This window comes from Sander lucioperca, chromosome 6 (assembly GCF_008315115.2).
Source record: "Sander lucioperca isolate FBNREF2018 chromosome 6, SLUC_FBN_1.2, whole genome shotgun sequence".
NCBI classification, from domain to species: domain Eukaryota; kingdom Metazoa; phylum Chordata; class Actinopteri; order Perciformes; family Percidae; genus Sander; species Sander lucioperca.
The window spans coordinates 777,725-802,084 of NC_050178.1; the positions used below are offsets into that span (position 1 = coordinate 777,725).

The following is a 24,360-nucleotide window of genomic DNA, read 5'->3' on the forward strand; positions in this document are numbered from 1 at the left end:
GCAATAACAATAATTGTGAAATAACATATCAAACTAAAAGCCTTGACTTAACACTGTACAATACGTTGCAAATACAGTTTATAGCAACCGGTTCTCTGTTAAAACATTTACTTAAAGGGGCTGTGAATTCAAAACAATAATATACTGTAGCAGAAAACAACTATTTGCTATGTGCCACTATAGCTTAGTGGAGTAATGGCGTCCTAAGCATGGAATGAAGTCACACTCCCTCTGTGTGTGTTGTAATCCAACCTTCTCTGTTCTTTGTTTTCATAGGCGGTCTGTCCACGCGTGCATGTTAGTGCATGTGAGATCCTTGTGCATCGGGGCAGTGACAAAGTGTTGGTACTTGATGAGTTGGGGAACGGTCTTTAAGAGCCATGTGGAGGCAATCCCAGACCACTTTGTTTTACTAGAAAAAAATCCAGCCTCTCAAATTGTGATTGTTTGTTTTAAGGAGATTAAAACCATGTGATGAATAATTTTGTTTGGCTCATGTTTCCCTTTCTTTCCCTCCTTCGTCTTCCTACACTACAGGTGTGTGTTTGTGCCCTGTGTTTTGAATGCATTCATGTACAGTATGTGAGAACATACTGCAAGTGTGCATGCCCACTTATCCAAGTTTAATGCTTAATCATGTGTCACTAACAACTACCAGTTATCAGTTCTATCCTTTCTTAACTCCCTTGATGATCAACTTAAATGACTCGCTGCAGCACAACATCAAGGGCCTATCTGTACTGTCATATCCAAATATCATATCCTCCCTGCAGAGGACTTCAGTGATGGAGGAGTCCGCATGCTCCTCTCTCCACTGATGTGATGAGATCCAGTAGCAGCTGGGTGAAGCCCGCAGCTCAGAGCGAATGTTTCCTGGAGAACGGCATCAGATCAGCCGGAGGGATGAACCCTGGAGAGGGATCAGACCGGGACGACTAGACAGAGCACACTCAACTCAGCAGGAAAAACCTCTCTCAGTTTGACTGAGCTTTCAGATAAGATGAAAGACAGTATATATGGTAGGGTGAAGGAGCGAAAAGGCAACACTGTTCAGTCACAATTAAATTTATTGAACAGTGGTTACAATTGACATATAGCAACATTAAAAGGACGAACAAAAGATCCAAAAATCCTAAAAAATCCTATACGTCTGCTTTAATGCGTGTGTCTATGATTCTCTAAGGCAGAGGTTCTCAATCTTTTTAGAACCAAGGACCCCTTACAAGATAGAGAATATTCCGTCTCTATCTGTCCCTTGCAATAATTTGACAAAGCCTATTTTTTACACTTCTACAGTCTTAGTTATGTAAAAAAACAACACAGAAAAATGTAATAGATATGTATTAGACATGTATTAAACATATTTGCAGATTATACGAGTTATAGATTTGTTAGTTTGGAGCGTAATCTATTAACTATCATAAATCTTGATTTTTATAATGGTATTCGTTGAGCTATGAAGCCTTTTGTAAAAAGAAAGAAAACGTCATGGTGATTTAAATGAATTCATCTGAAAACCTTTCACGGACCCCCTGGCAGAGTGCCACAGACCCCTGGGGGTCCCCGGACCCTACTTTGAGATCACTGCTCTAAGGTATTTGTATAACTGATAAAGGCCTACACAGTGCCATTGTATCATATACTATCTTTACAAAATGGAACAATTCAAATATGATCACACAAAGAGAGACTGAAAGGAGTTTCAATCAATTGCCTTTGTTGACTTTGTTAAAAATAGAAAGCAGAACAGTAAGTGTAAATTGCATAGTCTTGGATCTATGACATCCAAAACAATGAGCTGGGGTTACCTGATAATAGAGCTCTTAGAAGGCAAGTCACTGTGGTGTCTTTGTGTTGGCCTTTTTCAGTGCATACCATTGTTTTTGTGTCTGTAATAGTCTCTATGTTAGCAGTGGTTTCTCACTGCCGTCCTGCGTATCAGTCCTCTCCCAGCCCTGTCGAATGCGGGTGAGGCTGCGGTCCACACAGGGCAGAAGGAGCAGCAGCTTGAGCACTATCAACACAGAAGGCAACACCAGAGAGAGCATGTAGGCCGGAGGCATGTACCATTTGTAGGTACGAAGGAACTTGTCCCAGCCGTACAGGTAGGTGTGAAAGGTACAGAAGAACACTGTCAGGTATCCCAACTTGGACTGGAAAAGAGAAAAAAAACAGTAAGACATTCACAGATTCACATAGTTACACTTGCACTAATAAACACAGAACTAATTACTGTGTAATAGGCTCAGTAAGTGATAGACTGACCTTTACAGAGACTAGCTTTAACCTATACATGTGAACACAATCATCTACTTACACACACACATACAGTACTGTATGCACATAGTGATAATTCAACTACTGTAGATAGAGAACGTGCATACACCATATACACTTGCAAATTTACAGGCATGTAGATCCATTCCGTAGACATAATGTATGCCCCCCCAAATTACATGTGATGAATAACTTAACATTTAAAGCACTGCTCTAATTTGGGCTGGAGTAAAGGGGAGGAGGGTGTGGAATGAGAAAATGAGCTTGACATGACCCAGTTACATTTATGAATGAGTTTGTTCCCTGTAGTGAGACCGATTTCATTTTAAAAAGACACACAGGCACAAACATGTGCTTAAGCTGTTGGACAGATTTCTTGAGAGACTATAGAGCCAGCACTACTGGAAGCTCCACATTCCTCCAGTTGTGACTGCCAGTGTTTCACTGTGTAAACAGGATGCAGGGATTCAGATACATTTTGACGGGATGCACAACATCTGTACCTGTATGAAACTGAACTCCCTCCAGCTGAGAGCGTTGCTGACAGAGGGGAGAGAGGTTATTCCCAACAGGAGAAACAGGCCAAATCCCAGAATCCCCATAGAGTAGTAAGAGTCTGAACGCCAGGCCGTGGTGGTGTCAAACACTGACGTTCGGTTCTCCCTGATCTTAAAGTGACAGTACACAAGACAGAGAGATGTGTATAAACAGTTTCTGTACTGAAACAGTACAGCATTATGCAAAGACAACTCAATGTATAGTTGTATATGAAGGCAGTACTTTTAATGCTTATTATTTAGCTTAAGATAAGATAAGATAAGACTTTATTCATCCCACACTGGGGAAATTCCTGTGCTTCTTTTCCAGCTGCATGTTTGTCTTACCTGTGAGATGGTATTCGCAGAACCCCAGAATATCACATAATATCTAGGGAAGAAAATTATTAAACAATAATAATACATTTATTTTATATAGCGCTTTAAAAGGTACTCAAAGGCACAAAGAAAAACAATAGCAAGATCAGTAAAAAAAACAACAACTAGAGATAAATATGAAAAAGGTGCAGCAAAACAGCACATAAACAGGATGCGAACAAATAGAAACAGCTAAGTTGGTTACAGGTTAAAAGCATCTTTAAACAGCTGGGTTTGAGTGTGGTTTTGAAGTTAGCAGTGATGTGGAAAGTCTGAGGTGTTGGGGGAGAGAGTTCCAGAGGGAGGGGACAGCAACAGAAAACGCCCTGTGCCCCCAGGTTCGGTGCTTGAGGCAGGTGAGAGGGGAAAGGAGGTTGGCATCTGTGGATCTGAGGTTGCGGGAGGGAGTATGACAGTGTAGCAGCAGTAGCAACAACTCTGAACATCTGAATTATCCTTTTTTCCACTCTTTAGGTCACAGGACAACTGAGTTACCTCTGTGACAAAATGCTAGTATAAATGTTCATATAAATTCATGCTTATTTTTAACAACGGCCAATCAAAATCCTCTCATCCATTACAAACACCTTAGCAACCACCTAGCTCCACTCTGCAAAGAGTTTGACAACTCTTTTCAGTGTGACTTCCAGTTTTTTTTTTGTCTTTCTTTCTTCTAATAATGCACTTTTCTATAACAGGAGTCCCTGTACGTTTATTTAGGCATTTCTATGAAACTGAAGGCAAATTCTCAGAATTTTCTGGTTACATAGGGACCGTTCAGTATTTATGGAATGGACCACCGGAGGAAAATAGGGGAGGGTCATGTATTTTTATTCTTTGTTGAGGGGAGGGTCATCCAATTATTTTAGTCTAGGGGGGAGGGTCATCCAACTTTTGTATTTGTGAGAACAGCAACATTTCAAAGTGGCTTGTTTGGTGCATATTTATCCATGTAGCTCCATATAGCTCTCTCAGTCTCAGCCCCTATCGCTAGCAGATGGGTCCCTCCCTGTTTAGTCAGCCAGACAATTTGAGCTGTAGCTTTAGAGACCGTGGGATTTCCCCAACTGAATAAATCCTGCTCGCACATATAATCACAAAACTGCTTTGCTAGCTCCATCGTGTTGTAACTAAGACATCTGATGAAAAAATAATTTTATTCATTAGCATGATTGCTGTACTGTTTAGTTCAAAAACACCGTACAAAAACATAGCGGACCAGACGCAAGCTTTTATTTTGAAAAGTCAAGCTTGCGGACTGCACCAAGCCGGGAGGGCATGAGACGGGAGGTCTCCAGGATGCAGCCATACCCGACTTAATTCAATTCAATTCAATTCAATTTTATTTATAGTATCAAATCATAACAAGAGTTATCTCGAGACACTTTACAGATAGAGTAGGTCTAGACCACACTCTATAAAGCCCCAGCAATTCCAATAGTTCCCCCAAGAGCAGGCATTAGCAGTGGCTATTGCGACAGTGGCGAGGAAAAACTCCCTTTTAGGAAGAAACCTCGGCAGACCCAGACTCTTAGTGGGCGGTGTCTGACGGTTGGGGTTATGACGGTACAGGATGTAGCGTGGCACAGCAGAGCATGGGTGGACGCGGTGGATGCGGCAGGACGTAGCCGGGCATTGCAGGGAATCGCAGAGCGTAGCAGGGTGTAGCAGGTCCATAGCCACAGCTGCACCCAAGACCCAGGTCTTGGTGTCGCCCTAATCCGAGGCGATGTTCTGGGCGAAGAAGAAACATAAGGACTCCGGGGAGTAAACTCCCCAGAGCTAGGTGAGTAACAAGCACTTCTGAGACAGGATGTGCATAAAAGGAAACAAAAGAAAAGAGCGTGTCATAAGAAGGAACTTCCTCGGCAGTCTAGAATTATAACAGCATAACTAGGAGAGGCACTATATTATTGATTATACGATAGGTAAATATGATGACTGTAAAGAGAAGCAGAGAGAAGCAGGGGTGCTGTGTCTGCAGCTATGCACCCTGCCCCGCCGGTCTAGGCGTTCACTGCAACTCCTCACTCCCTAACTATAAGCTTTATCAAAGAGGAGAGTTTTCACTTTAGTCTTAAATGTAGCGACGGTGCCCCCCGAACCCAGATTGGGAGCTGGTTCCACAGGAGAGGAGCCTGATAGCTGAAGGCTCTGCCTCCCATTCTACTTTTAGAGACTCTAGGAACCACAAGTAACTCTGCATTCTGGGAGCGTAATGCTCTAGTGGGACAATAAGGTACTAAGAGGTCCTCAAGATATGAAGGAGCTTGACCATTTAGAGCTTTATAGGTCAGAAGAAGGATTTTAAATTCAATCCTGTATTTTACTTGTATTTATTTTATTTTTAAATGTGATCTCTTTTCTTAGTTCTTGTCAGAACACGCGCTGCAGCATTCTGGATCAGCTGGAGAGTCCTAAGGGTTTTATTTGAGCATTCTGATAATAAGGAATTACAATAGTCCAGCCTGGAAGTAACGAATGCATGGACTAGTTTTTCAGCATCGTTTTGAGACAGGATGTTCCTAATTTTAGCAATGTTACAAAGGTGAAAAAAGGCTGTTCTAGAGGCTAGTTTTAGATGGGCATTAAAGGATAGATCCTGATCAAAAATAACTCCTAGATTTCTGACAGTAGTACTGGAGGCCAGGGCAATGCCATCCAGAGTAATTATATCTTCGGCTAATGAGGTTCGTAGGTGTTTCGGGCCCAGCACAATAACTTCGGTTTTGTTTGAGTTTAACATCAGGAAATTGTAGGCCATCCATGATTTTATATCTTTAATGCAAGCTTGAAGTTTAGCTAGCTGGCTGGTTTCGTCTGGCTTGATTGACAGATATAATTGGGTGTCATCCGCATAACAGTGAAAGTTAATTCAGTGTTTCCTAATAATATTGCCTAGAGGAAGCATATATAAGGAGAATAGAATTGGTCCAAGCACTGAGCCTTGAGGAACGCCATGGTTAATTTTAGCGTAATTGGAGGGTTTATTGTTAACATTAACAAATTGCGATCGATCAGAAAAATAGGACTTAAACCAGTTTAGTGCGATTCCTTTAATGCCAACTAAATGTTCCAGTCTCTGTAAGAGGATGGTATGGTCAATAGTATCGAATGCAGCACTAAGATCTAATAAGACAAGTACGGAGACAAGACCTTTGTCTGAAGCAGTTAGAAGGTCGTTAGTAATTTTCACCAGTGCCGTCTCTGTGCTATGATGCTTTCTAAATCCTGACTGAAAGTCCTCAAATAAGCTATTGCTATGTAGAAAATCACATAACTGATTAGCGACTACTTTCTCAAGGATCTTGGAGAGAAAGGGAAGGTTAGATATAGGTCTGTAGTTGGCTAAGACCTCAGGATCGAGGGTGGGTTTTTTCAGTAGAGGTTTTATCACAGCTACTTTAAATGACTGCGGTACATAACCTGTCAATAAAGACATATTTATCATATCTAGCAATGAAGTGTTAACCACGGGTAACGCTTCTTTAAGTAGCCTCGTTGGGATGGGGTCCAAGAGACAGGTAGATGGCTTAGCTGAAGAGACCTTTAACATTAATTGTTGAGGGTTTATAGGATAAAAGCAATCTAAGTATATGTCAGGTCTAGTCGTTCTTTCTAGCAGTCTGTCTGTTAAAGGTGACCCATTAGAGGTTGGGGGCAAGAGGTGATGAATAGTATATTAAAAATCCTTTCGGTCCCGGTGATATTACATACATATAGTGGGGGGGAGTGAGAGACTGAGAGAGAGAGTGAGAGAGAGAGAGAGAGAGAGAGAGTGAGAGAGAGTAGTATAGTATATAGTATATATTAAGTCTATGTTTGAGATATGTTTTCTCTCGTTTGGTGGGTGTGTCTCGGCTCAGGTCACAGACGATACTCAATCAGCAGAGACGTCTGTAAACTCGTGGTGATAAAACATTTAAAACTGCATCAGCATTAACGTTGACGTTTGTTTAAGCCATATTACATGAGAGGATTTAATTGTGAGGTCCGAAAGGCGCATCACTGAAGTGTAGGCCTCCTCAAGTGTAATATTGTGATTATACAACAACGGTTACCAACAAAATAAGTGATCAATCTGTATTTATATTGTGGAGCAATTCGCTCTTGAAATACAAAAAACAAAAAAACAGACAGGATTTATAGTCCCTCCCTGTTTAGTAAACCAGCCGAATTACCGTGGGATTTATCAAACTGCATAAATCCCGCTCGCACAAAACTGCTTTGCCAACTCCATCGTGTTGTAAGTAAGACATCTGCTGAAAAAGTTATTGTATTCATTAGCATGATTACCGTACTGTTTAGTTCAAAAACATCCAAAACACCAAAGTACATACGGAGACATAGCGGAGCAGACACAAGCTTTTATTTTGAAAAGTCGAAGCTCGGGGACGGCACCTGCGGGGAGGGCATGAGACGGGAGCATAGACTGTATATATATATATATATATATATATATATATATATATATTAATTTAATATACAGTCTACGGACGGGAGGGATGAGACGGGAGTTCTCCAGGCTGCAGCCATACCGACTCTAATAAAAAGGCAGAGCGCTCTCTCCCCATGGGATCGAAATTCAAGCTGTTCCACTTAGCTGCTCCCTCTAGAAGTCTGGAGAACTTCCGTTGTATAATCTGGATGCAGCGTTTTTTTGTTGCTTTGTTTTCGGGGTTTGTGTGCTTTTCTTTTTGTAGCGTTTTTTATTTGCAGCACGTTTATGTAATTGGTTGTGTTGTGTGCATTTGCAGAGCGTTTGCTAAATGCTGCGCATGTGTTGCCAAATTAATGAAGATGTTTTCTTAATTTGCTTGTGTTTTGTCTATTTGCATGTGTTTTCTTAAGTTGCAGGGCGTTTGCCTCTGTCAGCCACCGTATTTACCTATATGCTAAAATAGACATGACAGAGGAAGCCTAGTGACGAGTCCATAGCAACCAGTGTTGAATTACCCAGCGTGCTTTGCTGAATGGTCTCAATGTTTTATTGTTTTATTTCATGTGAATACTAGTTTACTAGATGTGTAACTTAGTATTTGAAGTAATGTAGTAATGCAGGAAGTGTGCATTTAGTTTCCATGCTAATTGTGCTTATTGTGTTTCTACAACAATGTTAGTGAGTAAATCTACTGAAATGGCCACCACACCGTAACAGAGGAGTGTGATGTGTAAGATGAGAATGCAGAGGTTTAGTCACATATATCATGGCTGTGAAAAAATAATGGATATCTATATGTCTTTGCCAACTGCAAACCAGTACAGAAGATATCAATAAATTGTTGGGGAAGGTCATTCCTTTTTTCCCATGTGATCATGGAGAATCATGATCCATCAATCATCCAAAATGTATTACTGGTGAAGGGAGGAGCATGTCTATTTTCACTAAAGGTCCCAAAATTCCTCCGGTGGCCCCTGAAATAAATAACTCTCATGCAGTATGCTTTTTATCTCTGTAGGGTCTATCTATTATAATGCTATATAATTACCCTACTAGTCTTGTATTGTTACAGTACACACTCAGTTGCCAGGTTTGGGAAACCTATCATAAAATAAAATGCAACAGCCCTGTAACTCAATTTATATCAATGAGGGTTGACTATATATTAGATCTCAGCACAAAACGCAGTGTCTAAAATGTACATAAAGTATATTTATATGTATTTATATTTTCATGAAGGAATGATTTATTGCAGGGCTGTTATTACATCAGATTAGTTTAAGCTAGGTGTTCCTAATAAACTGGCTGAAGTGACTGTAGTTAAAATTACTAAAATACATTTTTGAAGTAGTATGGGGCACCTGTTACATACCTTATGGGGATGATGAGAGTGTAGACCATATGTAGAAAAGCAAAGCCAAGTGCTACCAGTCCCAGCTGTTTCCTGCACAGCATCCAGCGATCCAACCAGTCAGGAAAACGCCTGAAACAAACATACTTTGATTTGCAGGATACAATATTTGAAATATATTGGAAATTGTCTCTGCAGACACTAAATCTAAATCTATCCTGTTTTAATGCCGGACCTGTACTTGGTGCCTCTGTAGAGCTGAATGAAACCAGCTATGACACCAGGCAGGTAACACAGAGACAACATGATGAGAGACACAATGGGAAACACCTGCAAGAAGGTTGGCAGTGAACACAGAAGTGGTTACTGTGAGGAAAACATGCCCCAGATCCAAGTTAGTTACTTTAAAAGAGAAAAAAATGCTACATTTTTAGAAACACTAAACAGTCTTCACCTTGTTGGCCAGGGACACCATGATTCTAAAGGAGTTGTCTTCCCCCTGTTCAACATACGCATAGACAACATCTCTAATGACCACATAGACAAAGATGAAGGCAGTGAGGCCGACGGCCACGTATAGCGGCATCCTCCATTCTGGGAACAGCTGCAGTGGGAAGTCCTCTAGCTCTTTGGCTGCTGACAGAGAACCTCTATCCAAAGCAGCAAAGCCAAGTTTGGTGGCCACCTCTGCTACTGCCTGCTTTGCCTCAGCACCGTTTCCACACAGGTACACCTGGAGCATGGAAACACGACAACACCAATAGCTTTTAAAGCAATCGAAATGCCCCATGTGAAGAGTATACTGTATGTCTACATTATTTCATATTTATGCATTATGTTTATGCATTTGTACACACAATGATAAAAGGATGATTGACTCCAGAGGGATTGAACATAAAAGTACCTGGAGATGCCTGTGTCTTTCTGTATGAAATACTTAATTTAGTTGAAGAAAGCAGGTAAAACAGTGCTCAATCAACTCCTAGTGATGTTGCTGATTGTGCTCAAAATACACCAACACATACATAATGATAGAGACAAAGTGATAGAGAGCTTAGATCTAAGAGACACTGTGGAGTTAATTGATTCAAGGATACATCAGAGATGGCATTCACAGCAAAGACACGAGGCTGACTCCTCAGATTTGGCTTCTTTTACTTGGATTTGGTTTGATCAAAACTTCAAAATTAGTTAAGTTTGGACTGAAATGCTTTCCTTTCTGAAAGAGACTATTATTTTTAACTTGTTGGTCAACGCCCCACTGTGCGAACACATCAGGGAATTGACCCTTCGCTAAGCCCCGCCCTCCTTAGTTACTGTTGCTATGCCTGACAAGCTTTCGTGCCTGGCACGTCTATTACAGTATGTATGCACCGGTGTCAGACATTCCCAAGGAGATAATTAGTAATTTTTGGCGAACAGGTGAAATATCTGAGAGAGCAAGACAAAAGGGACTGCAGTATGCATTTGTGGGATATATCCACGACATAATATGCAACCAATTAGAGAATAATTTAATCAAAATTGAAGCTAAAGCCTATAGGTCGAGCCACCTCATACGCTGACCATTCAAATGGGAAACGCACAAATTGAGGAACAGCTATGTTCATGCACAGCAGGGAAAGTGACATTTGAAAATAATCTAATAATTATAAATCAAACAGCTTATCCATAAATCTTGTGGAATAAACACAAGACATTAGCCTGACCACTTTGCAATGATAACATTCTCCTGCTTATATTTTTAGCCATTAACAAAATGCTGAAATATATTTTAAAGTATGTCAGTGAGCCTCCGTCTTGCCTTTAATCATCTTAAGAACGGGTTAATAACCGATGTGTACCCACTCGATCGCTCTTTGGGACATGTTTTCATGCTAATCGAATGTGTTTGGAGCTTGTAACAAGCTAGCGTGGACCGCAGATTAGTTTACAACGCTAGTATTCGGGGCACAGGGAAATAAAAACAAATCGCTATTTATACCACTAAAAAGGCTCAAAATATCACCACACTTCAACAGTAGCATAATGAGTTAACTAAATGTTAACCGAAGCATTGAGAAAATTGTAACTGTACAGACAGTTTATTAAAAAGATAGTTTAGAAAGACAGTAGCTCCCAAGACCGCGGCCGCCTGTATACGAGAATGCTTCGGTTAACATTTTAGGGACCCTCATTATTTATGGTATAAATAGCGATTTGTTACAAGCTCCAAACACATTCGATTAGCATGAAAACATGTTCCAAAGAGCGATCGAGTGGGTACACATCTGTTATTTAACCTAGGTTTGTTTTGCGCCGGAATTGTCCTTTCTTTTACGTTCAAATATATGCATTATGAACAAAGAACCGTCATTATTTCCAAGCAATGCTGTGATGAGTTAGCTAGCTAGCTAGCTAACATTAGGGTGTTCTTGCCTTGGAGCAAACGTATGTGTTTTTGTTAATACTGTCGACATTTAGCTAGTTGTGAATGGGACCTCCCACACTGCTTGATCCACGCCCGGCCTTTCTCCCCTTGGGTTTTAGGTTTCAGGAAGGGAACAAATTCCACCGCCCCGTCCAAACTTTTAGGATACCGGGTATCGGATTTGCACAACGCTTCAGCGTACGGTGTTTCCCTCGCTCGCTCCCCCTAGTTACGGTTGCTAAGCCACGATTGGCCTGTGGCGGTTTTCGGGCATGGCTTAGCGAAGGGTCAATTGTAAAATGCTTGTAGTTCTGCAGCAGGCACATCATTTAACAAGCAGTACTGAATAGTTTAATTCTAAAATGAGACTTGTCACCATTAGAAAAAAAAGGTGCATTCCTAAATAGCAGAAGAAGAAAAATCTTTAGCAAGTGTCAAATACACTTAAAAATACTAAAATATTTGATTGAAAACAGAACATCACTAACACATTTATTACCTGTCTATTGGCATCTGAGGGTCCATTCTGCAGGGCCCATGCAGACAAGGTGTTGAAAGCCTTCACCACATAAGCTCCAGGGATCAGCCTGGACAACAAACAACAAACGGTTTCGCTTCATGTTCCACCAGTTGTTGGTGATTTGAACCACACGAACCATGAAATCTCCCAATATTTTAGGCAATTACGTTATTGCCTGATTTCCTCTTACCTCTGCAGACACTCAGCATTGGCCTCTGGGTATAGATTCTTCTTGAGGTTGTTGCTGACGTCCACCAGCACCTTCCAATCAATGAAATCAGAGTGGATGGAAAGTTAGAAATGAACCAACTGCTATGTTACATTATGGATTCTGACTGTGCAACAAGGTACCTTTCCCTGGAGTTGAGGTGCAAGTGTTTCCAGGAAGTCATAGTGTTCTCTGTGAATACAAAGAAAGACCAGACTGGCTGACTGGGCTGCTGCCTCGTGGCTCATTGCCTGCAAAACATACAAACGCTATTGTCATCCATGGCCATTACAAGTGGCCACACATTCACTTATAACAGGCTCGGCATGTTCAGTGATAGTTCACTAGTGTAATTTAGAAGTGGAGTTCATTCATATTTGAAAGTTGTAAGGCTCAGAATTTAATATAATTTATATTTGAGTTAATTTACTAGAAATGTATTTACAATGTTTAGTCAGTTAATCATTTACATATTTATGTTACACAATTATTAGTTACATATTTACATGTTTATATATTTAACACAGTCAGGATATTCTGTTGAATCTGCCTCTCTGATTCCCTCACGTTTACCTCAGTCTAAGTTCTCGCTTCTGATTGGTTTTTCAGTCATGTGGAAGGCCCGAACGGGGGAAGTGTTGTTGTTGTGACTGTGAGTGGTGTTCAGTAAAGTACCGCTTGAGAAAGTCATCTGTCTCCATCCTGCTGTTTATTCTCATAAAGAGTGATCCACCACCACATACCGAACCCTCACATTACACTAGTAAAGTACATATTGCATGACAGATGAAAACAAAACCCAGCATCATGTGCAGACACAGATGAACACTCACATTATCAGTGACCTTGTTTAGCTCAGTCAACTTTCCAAGCCTGATAACAACTTTTGTTTCTTTTCCCCCCCAGCACTATCTATGCACTTCTATCTACACAGTTATTTGTTTTGGTGCAGGACCATCATGCAACACACATTCTGAAATCAGCAACAATTAACAAAAAAAGACGGGAAAAAAGTTGAATTCCAGAGTTTGAGAAGACGACGTCATGCAGTGTGTTGTACCTGAGCTCCCTGAGGCAAGGGGCCACAGCTGTGAGGTCTGCGGCTGCCGTACACCACCCTGTAGCCAGAATGGAGCAGACGCTGGCCCAGAGAGCGCCCTAAGTCTCCTGTCCCAAAGATACACAGCAGCTCCTGCTCAGGGGCAGCTGCTGTGCCCAGAGGATACAGCGACATGCTCTCTGGCTTCACCTCCTTTGACACGCTGCTCAGTTTGTCAGCCGACATGGCCACAGTCCGACACAAACATCAATGATATCTCCTGTGGATTTGACAGAACGAACCACTGCACCGGGTTTTCTGTCAAAACGTGTAATATGTCCAGATTCAAGGCAAATGTAATAAAATAGTAGTCTTCAAAGTAACAGCTCATCTGGATGCTTGTGGAAAAAAGTGTCGTCAAATCTCTGTCTGTCTGCCCCTCAAGTCCATGTGTCTGCTCTTCTAACTCCTTACTCTTTAGACTGACAGATTTACTGGCTTGAGTCAGTTTTTGTATTGGCCCATCCCCTCCCATGGATCAGGGTGAAGTCTGTCTAAACTGGGAAACTCCATTGCAAAAGGTGGGAGGTATGTGTGTCTCTGCTGGCACGGGTGTCACTCTATGTCTCTGTGTGTTTGTGCTGGGAAGTTTTGTGGCAAAGTTTCAAGCATGGCCTTCTTCTGGAAAGCAGACATCATTCTCATCATTCATTATAGTGTGTTTAACCAAATCACTGCCTTGACTACAAACATTATGAAACACAAACAGAGAAAGGTAGTAAGTGAATGTCCCAATTCATTTGTCACGGTGTGAGACAGATTCTAATATCAGCTGCTCCAAGGCGATTATAACATGTTTAAAATATAATTTAAAAAAAATCAAATCTTTAACCAGTGTCCTAATTGCAGTTCAGACAAGAATATGATTATCTGACTGTTTAACTATTACAACAGGGAAGCAGTAACACTGGGCTTTCTACAAACACACTATCTGGGCCAAGTCTAGGTCACGGTATGAAAACACAATGTGCTGGAATGCTCCTAACCCCCTCCTCTCTTCCCCTGCATGATCTCCATTATATGACCATAAAATTCACATGCCCTATCAAGTGCATAATTACTTTGACATGTGTGCAAAACAAATAGCACACATTTTTTGTATTAGCAGGAGGTTATTTGCTGTGCACTTGGAGTGAAAGAACCCAATCCTTATAATCAGTCACTGATATGGTAGTCAGAAGATGCGCTTGCTGATTCATGGGAATAGGCAAACCCACCAATTATAGTGTTATCTTGTGCTGGCCCTATGAGTAATTAATAGTTTTAGCCTAGTAACTGAAGTTGGCCTCTGAGTGCAGCCCTTCTTATTTTCCCAGAGGTCCAGAAGAGTTTCTGTGTTCAGGGTTGAGGTGAACCGCGGGCCTAGTGACCTGTCCTACCACTGTAATTATCCTTTATCCTATTCCCTCTGCTCTGCTGCTTCACTATGTGGCCAGTGTGTGTGTGTGTGTGTGTGTGTGTGTGTGTGTGTGTGTGTGTGTGTGTGTGTGTGTGTGCGTGTGTGCGTGTGCGCGTGCGCGCGCACGCACGCACGCACGCACGCACGCACGCACGCACGCACGCACGCACGTGTGTAAGCACTGTTTGGTAAACAATCACTTTAGTCTTTCTCCTACACGTTCCTGAAGCCTAAATTAAATGCTCATTAAATGTGTGTGTGGGGGGTGGGGGGGGGGGGGGGGGTCCACACTTGATTAACAAAGAAAATAATTTGTTTTTGTAAATTAGAACAAAAAAATGTCTGATAGAAATTGATCTGAAAGTGTTGCAGTTTAATGTAAATCTGGCAGGTCAGTGTTATTTACTGTATGCGCTGTGGTGTGGGGTTTTAGTTATAATAACTGACCCAGAGTTCCTTGCCCTCTAAAGCCAAGTACAAAGATCAATTAGTAACAGCCCAAGAACAGAGCTCGACCTCAGAGAGCACAAGCGTTGCATTCAAGTACTTTTGAGCAACACGGCAAACAATCATAGCCTCAAACAGTGTGCGTGGTTTTCTGATGATCAAAACAAAACTGAATGGAAGCAGCAATCACATATCAAATGTCAAGTGTGAATAAAGGCACTCCCAGGCAAGGGTGATGATTGGACCGTCTAGTATTCCCAGGCCAGAGCAATTACCATGATTGGCTTCACACTGCGCAATATCTGATTGTCTAAGCAAAATGCAGTGTGCATTAGAGCCACAAGTCTATGCTAATGAATTCTGATGCATGAAATGAGGCTCACTGATACAGTAACATCCTCCTTTCTAGATCATTGTACTATAATCAAAATTATTGATTTTTTTAATGCAGTGTTGCGTTTGGTAAAGTGTAGAGTTATGTGCTATTTGGCTATGGTGGAATTTAGACCCTAGATAGCTGAAGAGACGGAAGAAGTGATGTAGGTTTTCTAAAATGGTGGGGTTATCAGAGCAGATGCTCCCCAGGTAATGGATTATCAGAAACATGAATAACTGAAGCGATTATTCAGTGAATAACATGGTCAGGGGGGATGAATTATTAACTACCTACAGTGGAAAGATTTGTTGCAGAGTGTGTTTTGATGTCAAAAAGAATGCATGGAGATGGGGGATGTGTGTTAGAAGTCCTGCTAGAGAATGGTTGCACAGTACAGCAAGGATTTTGTCTTCTCACTTCACATCCTCCACACCACACATCTGCTGTTTGTGTTTACCTTGAGGCACAAAGTGTCCTCGTATGAGCTATCCTTTTGAGGTTATGTTTTGGGTTTGCGGGCCGTGACCTGACACAGCCAGAAAAGGCCACATCTAAAAACAGCTTTTCTTAAGGCAGAAACCTGAGTGGGCCTGACTGAAAAACAACCCAAATATAGTCATCATTTGCTCAGAAAATGGCTAAGCTGTCAAAGCCCTTTTTTGTTTTGTAGAGCTTTTAAATGAGTAACAGAAGAAAACAAAGTCCAGCTGGCTGGTTGGCAGTAGATGATATCCTTAGTAAAACTTGTCTTGGCTTTGGACAGAGTCAGGAACAGTGTTGCAATCTGTGCTTTTCCTCCTCCTACTCCTCTCTCTCTCTCTCTCTCTCTCTCTCTCTCTCTCTCTCTCTCTCTCAAAGCTACCATTGTGATCCTTGTAGAGATTTACAGTGAAATCTCCCCACTGACCCCTGCTGCACTGGTGCTCAATGAGTGGCCTGTAAAGTTAATGGGTCAGATCAAGTGGCGGTTCTACATTGAATTACACCCAGGGCGAGACCCCGTTCGAGCGACCTCCCCAAAAAAAGCCGGAGAATATGCTCAAAGAAGAAGAGGACCAAATTTATCAAATGAAAGTCACGCAACACTAGTGGACCATGTTGTGAACCATGGATTGAGGCTGAGGGAGGCTGGACGGTCCGTGTACTTGGTGGCCAACGGATTTTCGTTTTGAAAGGAAAAAAACAAAAACGGAAAATGGCCAGTTTCCCAATTACCATTAGTAAATAGGAAAACAAAAAACGGAAAACAACCCATTATTCGTTTTTTGTTTTGATATTAAAAAACGGAAAACGAAAAACAATCTCGTTATCCGATTTTCTTTGATGTATTTGTAGATGGAACTCGGAAATTAAAATGTGTGTATAAATCTTATTCCTTTGTCAGTACCCGATCTGTACCGCCTGTAAAATCCGTTCTGTGCACTGCCTGATCAGTTCTACGCTTGCGCGAACACCGGCAAACTTCACAGCTCTATGCACGCATTGGCGTAAGGATGTTTGGACATTCCCGGTTACCGGAAGAAAACATTAGACAGTGACAGTAGACCGTTATGATGGCAAAGATGAAGTTTACAAGGTGTTTGCTGGAGTTGCCTAAAGTATCTGTTAATGATATATGGAGGGTCGTCTGGCCATCCAGTACAACACCATGTAGCAAATTAAATAAAGGCTTCAAATTTTACGTTTCGTCATTTCTTTGCAACTTTGAAGGTAATTTGCTAACGCTAGCTAGCCTGAGCTAGAAGCCTTGCTTTGGTGTTATAAGTCATGACTCCGTCCTGCTTCAGGTTAACCATGTTTTAAATAAAGTTTAAGCATGTGTATACCTCTCACTGTGTTTGTACTTTTATGAAAGTATCAGGTAAAAACAGGGCTACAAATGAGATCTCTGTGAGAGACCAGCTAACTCCTAGCAAACTATTATGTAGCTCAATGCTGGACATTTCACCCCTAATTCCGGTCACTTTACTGTATTTGTATTTGTTTAGTATTTGGTTTAGAAGCCTTTATTGGTGATTTTTTACGGTACAAAGTCCTGCTACATACGTACATAGCTAGCTATATATGCTCCGCTATGTCGCGTTAGCATGCATCTACAATAGTTAGCTATGAGTATGCTAACGTTAGATTGTAGTGGAACGAAGCAGCACTTTCTAACGTCAAAAATCGCGGACCAAACACTACACAATCGGACATGTTTCAGCAGGAATGTGACCCGGAATTGGGGAGAATTTAACAACATTGCCAGCTACTATAGCTACTATAGTGTTTACTGCCGTTAGCATGTAGCTACTATAGTGGTATACAGCAGTGGTGGCTGGGAGAGCTGTCATCCCATCTTCAAAAGGACACTTATGTACGTTTACACTTCATCGCATTAATAATAGACAGTCTATGGTTATTAGTCAAGACGAAGTATTAGGTAAAAACATTAACGTAAACAACACAACAACGATGTCGCTACACGGTTTTGGATCAGTGACAAGTTTCGAATGTTTGTAGCTATGACTATTGTATAATAAAGATTTAATAAAAAAAGATTTAATAAAAAAGTTGTAATGTTTGGTCGTAAAGTGTTGACACATGTTACTTATATACAGTCCATCGGGCTAGGCAGGATGGATCGTGTACCGACAGTTACAAATCGTACAGGGACATTGTTAGTTTTCTACTACGTAATTATGCGCATGCACAGAACGGATATTACAGGCGGTACTGGCCAATAAATGCTATTGAAGGGCGGGTCTTGGCGTGGCGGGAGTAACTTCCGGGTCACGAAAAAAATACCAATGCAAAATTAAGGAATACGACTTAACTTATACACACGTATTTTAATTTCCGAGTTCCATCTACAAATACATCAAAGACAATCGGATTGTTTTTCGTTTTCCGTTTTTTAATATCAAAACAAAAAACGAATAATGGGTTGTTTTCCGTTTTTTGTTTTCCTATTTACTAATGGTAATTGGGAAACTGGCCGTTTTTCGTTTTTGTTTTTTTCCTTTCAAAACGAAAATCCTTTGGCCACCAAGTACACGGACCCTGGACTAAGAGTTCAGCCAAATCTTAGATATACAGTGGCATCTGTCATAAGGATATTTTGACAAGGAAACAGGTAAAAGAAAATCTGTCTACAGTTACAGTAATCAGCTGCTCATTGTATGCACCATATCAGCACTTTTGATACCCCTCCCTGTCACATTTGAGGATTGAGGGTCGAGAACGACAAGGAGGAAAGAGGCCCATATTCACGCGAGGGTTTACGATCTCCGGCCCCAGGCACTGGTAGCCCTCATTCAGACCATGGAGGACGCCTGTGACCAAGTCGACGCCACAGCTGTGCAAGGATGGATTCGACATTCAAGATGGTTGTCTTGCCAATGAGGATATTGCCTCAGATGTTGATGAAATTCTCTGGCCAGATCCAGCTAGGCGAAGAGATAATGTCTAGTATTTTCTGTACTTTTTCAGATAATTTTTTAGTTTGTTGTTGTTTTTTCTGTAATTGTAACCTGTACTGGATACCATATTTTATGTTTGTCTGTTGTTTGCGGTGCTAACAGTGTTATGCACACTACAGTAGTAGCATGAAAACTAGGACTTGTTTTATTGTTTATTCTCCATGTTGACATGTTGACTGATTTGGGTATATGGAGAGAAAAAAAATTATATTTTCCTGAGTCTGCAGCATTGATCTTGTGTAGTGTTTGATGAACTTATTGTATATTTGTACTTGCTCTGTGTACTTCATTTACAGTACTCTAATCACTGAGAAGTAGAATTGCTAAAAGTGTTTTAGGTTAGCAACAGCAGTGTGTTCAAACGTATTTACAGTTTTTTTCAACTGCTTACACACAAAATCTTTTCATGTTACACAATTTTTGAAACCTCTCACTCAAAGTGCAAAACTACACAGCAAATCTCTAAAACCATAAGCTATTTCTCAGCCTTTCACTCAGTTTTAAATTGCATAAAACACTTTTTTTCAAAACAGTACACACTCTCTACCCAAGACACAAAAATCTAACAGGAAGTGACTTGCTTTCCTTTTCTAAACACAACCAATCAAAATGCTACACTTATTTACCAGGGCACACACACACCTCACATGTGCAAACACATTATGTCATAACTGAACACTAACCAATCACTGCTTTAGTATAGGCCTATACAGAGGTCAAAGGTCAGATTACCTGTTTTGAACAATGGATGGCAACAATAGACAGAGAGCAAGGGGAGGAGGAGGGAGAGACAGGGGACGACAACGAGGAGGAGGAGGGAAGAAGAGGAAGGAGAGCCATCTCTGATGAGATCAGGGCCACACTTATTCATCATGTGATCAACCACGGATTGACCAACGAGAGAAGCCCTGAGTAGCTTTACAGTAGTGTCCATACTGCATGCAACTATCTAATGACTATTTCAGCATTACAAATCAATCAGACTTTGTTTTGCACAAAGTGCATACAACCCCCCCCCACACAACACACAAACAAACACGCACAAACACACACACAACACACGCACGCACGCACGCACACACACACACACACACACACACACACACACACACACACACACACACACACACAAACACACACTTTTTTCTAAAAATGATACCTTTGGTTTACAGTATATGTTGTAGTTTTGTTTTATTGTTTCATACTACTGTATACAACACTGTGCTACTCTTACAAACGTGATGTTTTGCCCAATAAATATTTTCTGTTTTACCGTAACATTACATTGTTGTTTAAAGTGCACTTTTCAACCCCTCTCAGCAGATTACTTTCTCTCTAGAACGTTGTAAATGTAGATATAGGCCTATGGAAGACAAAAGAGCTTTAGATTTAGAACAACAGTGTGTACATGGTATATCCAAAAAGTTACTATTATGAAAAAAGTGTTTGCCATTTGATGCAAATGCTTCATTTTGAGATGTGTTTATGGTATTCTGAATGCAGTGTTTCATTTTGAAGGAGATGTGAGGCATTTTGCATTTTGTGTGTGCAGTTTTGGGAATTGTGTGTAGAGTTTTGAAAAAAGGAGACATAGTTTTGAAAATGTGTGTAAGCAGTTGGAAAACACTGTAACATCTTAACATGACTCATTTACAAAGCTGTGTTTGGAATTATATAGAATAGAACAGCATGGAATTGATGACACATAGAAGTGGTATACATCATCTGAAAGCTGGGAACCTGAAGAGTTTTTATTTTTTTATTTTTGGGTTAAATCCATTTATTACACAGATTTGCTGCAATATTTGACCATTTCTGACCACTTGATTGATAAAAAAAAAAATATTTAAGAATCCCTCCAGAATACCACAATAAGACACTAAGACCTTAAGGAACACCATAGAAAAATCCATGCTGTGATTTGGTATCACAAACATTTGACATTTGGAGATTTCAAACAAATGAAGAATTGCATTTATTGGATGGCGACCACTTCTGTTTAGGAAATTGCTGAGGGGCAGCAATTGTATCAGGGTGGCCATGGCCACCCCTTGAGGGCGCCATTGAGCATGCAAAGTGCAGCTGATGATGATGGAAATGTGATGATGTGGTAAAAATAATAGTAAACCAAAGTATTGAGATTTTGACGAAGTTAGTCCCAATGATTTTAAATTACAGACTGAAGGTAAGCTTTTAAAAGAAATATGTGATGAAGCCAAATTAATAGATGTGTGTTGCGATTTTTGCGAGTGCCTGAAGGATTCAGATTTATTAATAGAATTAAAACAAGAAATTCATAAACTCTTACAATTAAAATGTTTAACTAAATGGAATATTGAATTATGGGAATTATTAAAACGAAGATTAAAAGATTTCTTCAGATTTAAATGTAGAGAAATAAATAAGATTAAAAATATAAAGTATAAATCTTTAATGGAACAATATGTTAATTTTAAACAGATGAAGAAAAGATCAAACTCAGATGATGAAATCATGTCGGAATTAAAAGCACAAATAGATAAGATAAGATAAAATTTAATAATAATAAGATAGATTAAATTATGAAATATTTTATAACACTTATAAACAAACAGATACAGATAATAGTGGAAACTTAATACACACCCTTAAAGCTGGACAACAGCAAATTCAAAGTAAATTCATTAAATCTATAAAGAAACAGGACGGTGATGTAGTGTTTGATGAAAAACAGAAAAGACAAGTGATCAGAGAATTATGTGCAGATGCACATAAACAAATAGAAATAGATAGAGGCTGTGTAAACATTTTATTAGATAGACTGCCCTCATACAGCTCTCTGAACTTTTCAGAGCTTGAGGGAAATATAAGAAGGGATGAAGTCTTGCAGGCCATCAAACAACTTAATGCTGGTAAAAGCCCCGGCCCTGATGGTCTGCCTACAGAGTTTTATCAGTTAAATATTGATGATGTAACAAACGTCCTTACAGAAATGTATAATGAAGGGCTGAACAGTGGCTGTATGGGGGAATCCTTTTATCAGGGTGTAATGTGTTTATTGTATAAGAAAGGTGATGAAAATGACATTGATAACTAAAGACATCTGACTATAATGAACACTGATTATAAAATATTAGCCAAAGTAATTATGAATAGATTAAATTATATATTAGATGAAATTATAGAAAAGGAACAAACGTGTGCCATAAAAGGCCGTTTAATGTGGGATAATCTCTGCACACTGAGAGAAATGATTAATAAACCTGATAAAAAAAGACTTCTTTATAATCGGGCTGGAGCCAGACAAGGTCCAGAATATAACCTCATTTATGGTGATTTTATGTATGAATATGAAAAACTTCAAATAGACTGGAATGGCCTCCCGAGTAAAATGATTTTTTTTAAATTAATGATTATAAATATGGTGGATATATAAATATAAACACCTAACACACAACGAAGGAACCCAGTTCCTGAAATTAAAAAAAAAAAATAAATAATAAATAAAATAACCTTCCTGAGAGCATTCGTGACGTGAGATGGTTGATGTCCGTAAACAGACTTGTTGTCAGAGCGGTTGTTATAACACTGTTTAAAAGAATGGCGTTAGGTAACGACGTTATTTTTTCAGTAACGGGGTAATCTAACTAATTACTTTTCCCATCGTTACAACGCCGTTAACATTACTGGACGTTAAATGCGGTGCGTTACTATGCATTGACTGAATAAACTGTGTAATCCGAACGCACCACTGGCTCACAGCTAGTGAGGAGGTGGGTTAATAACGAGGTAAGCGATTATGATTGGCTAAGTCAGAGTCATGTTTCATGGTAGCCAATCAGAGCCAATGTGTTTACACACATGCCAGCACACGCGCCACACACACACACACACACACACACACACACACACACACACACACACACACACACACACACACAACACAGCTAAACAGAGATTCGAAGAAGCAGTAGAGGTGGCGAGTCAGGAGCAATCCGATAAAAAGTTGGCATTTTCAAGGTGGAGATATAAGCACTACTTCAAATCATTGTGGTCAAAGGCAAGAACGTGCATGTAATGTGTACATTATGTCCAGGAGCGAAGACTTTGTCGACATCTGTTGTAAGCAACTCTAATTTATTTTATTTTTTTTAACAGTAACGCAAATAGTTACTTTCCCTGGTAACGAGTTACTTTTATTATAGAGTAATTCAGTTACTAACTCAGTTACTTTTTGGAAAAAGTAGTGAGTAATTATAACTAATTACTTTTTTAAAGTAACGTTCCCAACACTGGTAACAACAACAAAAATGTCCAATGATTTACTGCGACGAAGATGAGACACAACAGCATCTCTTAATGGACTGTTACAGAGCAAAAGAAGTCTGGAACAAGTTAGAAGTGTATGGTGTAAAATGTGATCTTTCATATAAATCTGATATGTACTGTATTATTGATGAGACTCTACCAGAGAAACACAAGGAACTGTTACAAATAATCATATGTATTGTATGCTTCAAGTTGTGGAAAACGAGATGCTGTATGGTTATACAACAGACTGTTATAAATAGTGATGACTTGTGCAAACAAGTGATCACTAAACTCAGGAGAAGAAGAACTCTGGACAAAAAACAGCTCCTTCCTTGGAACACTCTGACCCTGTGAATTACAGCACTTTATGAACGACTCTATGCACTTTATGAACGACTCTTTGGACTGAATGCACTTTAATAGCCCATCTTTACACTGGTACATCTCATTAATTAAAGGTCCCATGGCATGAAAATTTCACTTTATTAGGTTTTTTTCATTGATATGAGTTCCCCCAGCCTGCCTATGGTCCCCCAGTGGCTAGAAATGGTGATAGATGTAAACCGAGCCCTGGGTATCCTGCTCTGCCTTTGAGAAAATGAAAGCTCAGATGGGCCGATCTGGAATCTCCTCCTTATGAGGTCATAACGAGCAAGGTTACCGCCCCTTTCTGTGCTTTGCCCGCCCAGAAAATTTGGCCCACCCATGAGAAAGAGAGAGACATCATGGCTTTCAAACGAGCAAAGTGGCAGTTGGTCAAGGCCACACCCCCACCTTGCCCCCCCTCTCTCCTCCTCAATAGCTACAGACACAGAAATGGCACATACTAAGGAAAGCTCACTGTGGGACTGGCTCTACTGGCTGTAATTCTGCACCAAGGCAGAATTTCAGGAAAGAGACTTCAGATACAGTATTAGGGGACCACTAAGGTCTATATAAAAGAGACTTCAGATACAGTATTAGGGGGCCACTAAGGCCTATATAAAAGAGACTTCAGATACAGTATTAGGGGACCACTAAGGTCTATATAAAAGAGACTTCAGATACAGTATTAGGGGATCACTAAGGTCTATATAAAAGAGACTTCAGATACAGTATTAGGGGGCCACTAAGGCCTATATAAAAGAGACTTCAGATACAGTATTAGGGGACCACTAAGGTCTATAT

General features: G+C 40.2%; 1 protein-coding gene and 1 long non-coding RNA gene across 2 annotated transcripts; one reads left to right on the top strand and one right to left on the bottom strand.

The window, feature by feature from the left end:
• Positions 1 to 1,150: 1,150 nt before the first annotated feature.
• LOC116050257 (metalloreductase STEAP4-like) lies at positions 1,151 to 13,690 on the bottom strand. The gene is made up of 10 exons (XM_031300236.2): positions 13,182 to 13,690; positions 12,265 to 12,372; positions 12,104 to 12,174; positions 11,893 to 11,980; positions 9,438 to 9,716; positions 9,219 to 9,313; positions 9,005 to 9,115; positions 3,162 to 3,204; positions 2,781 to 2,945; positions 1,151 to 2,153 (listed from the first exon to the last, which is right to left on the bottom strand). Exons 1-10 carry the CDS (start codon positions 13,404 to 13,406, stop codon positions 1,902 to 1,904), a joined length of 1,437 nt encoding a protein of 478 aa, XP_031156096.1. The 5' UTR covers positions 13,407 to 13,690; the 3' UTR covers positions 1,151 to 1,901.
• LOC118495280 lies at positions 10,261 to 23,960 on the top strand. Its single transcript, XR_004897632.1, has 3 exons — positions 10,261 to 10,361; positions 14,550 to 14,554; positions 23,946 to 23,960. It is a non-coding gene; the product is annotated as an uncharacterized LOC118495280 (long non-coding RNA).
• Positions 23,961 to 24,360: the final 400 nt, after the last annotated feature.

What these genes read in the sequence shown, in the direction of transcription:
- LOC116050257 (XM_031300236.2), bottom strand. Translation starts at nt 13,406, where the DNA reads ATGTCGGCTGACAAACTGAGCAGCGTGTCAAAGGAGGTGAAGCCAGAG. An exon ending in AATGCTGAGTGTCTGCAGAG is followed by an intron (nt 11,981 to 12,103) that starts GTAAGAGGAAAT and finishes TTTGTTGTCCAG; the next exon opens with GCTGATCCCTGGAGCTTATG. An exon ending in TGGTGTCCCTGGCCAACAAG is followed by an intron (nt 9,314 to 9,437) that starts GTGAAGACTGTT and finishes ACCTTCTTGCAG; the next exon opens with GTGTTTCCCATTGTGTCTCT.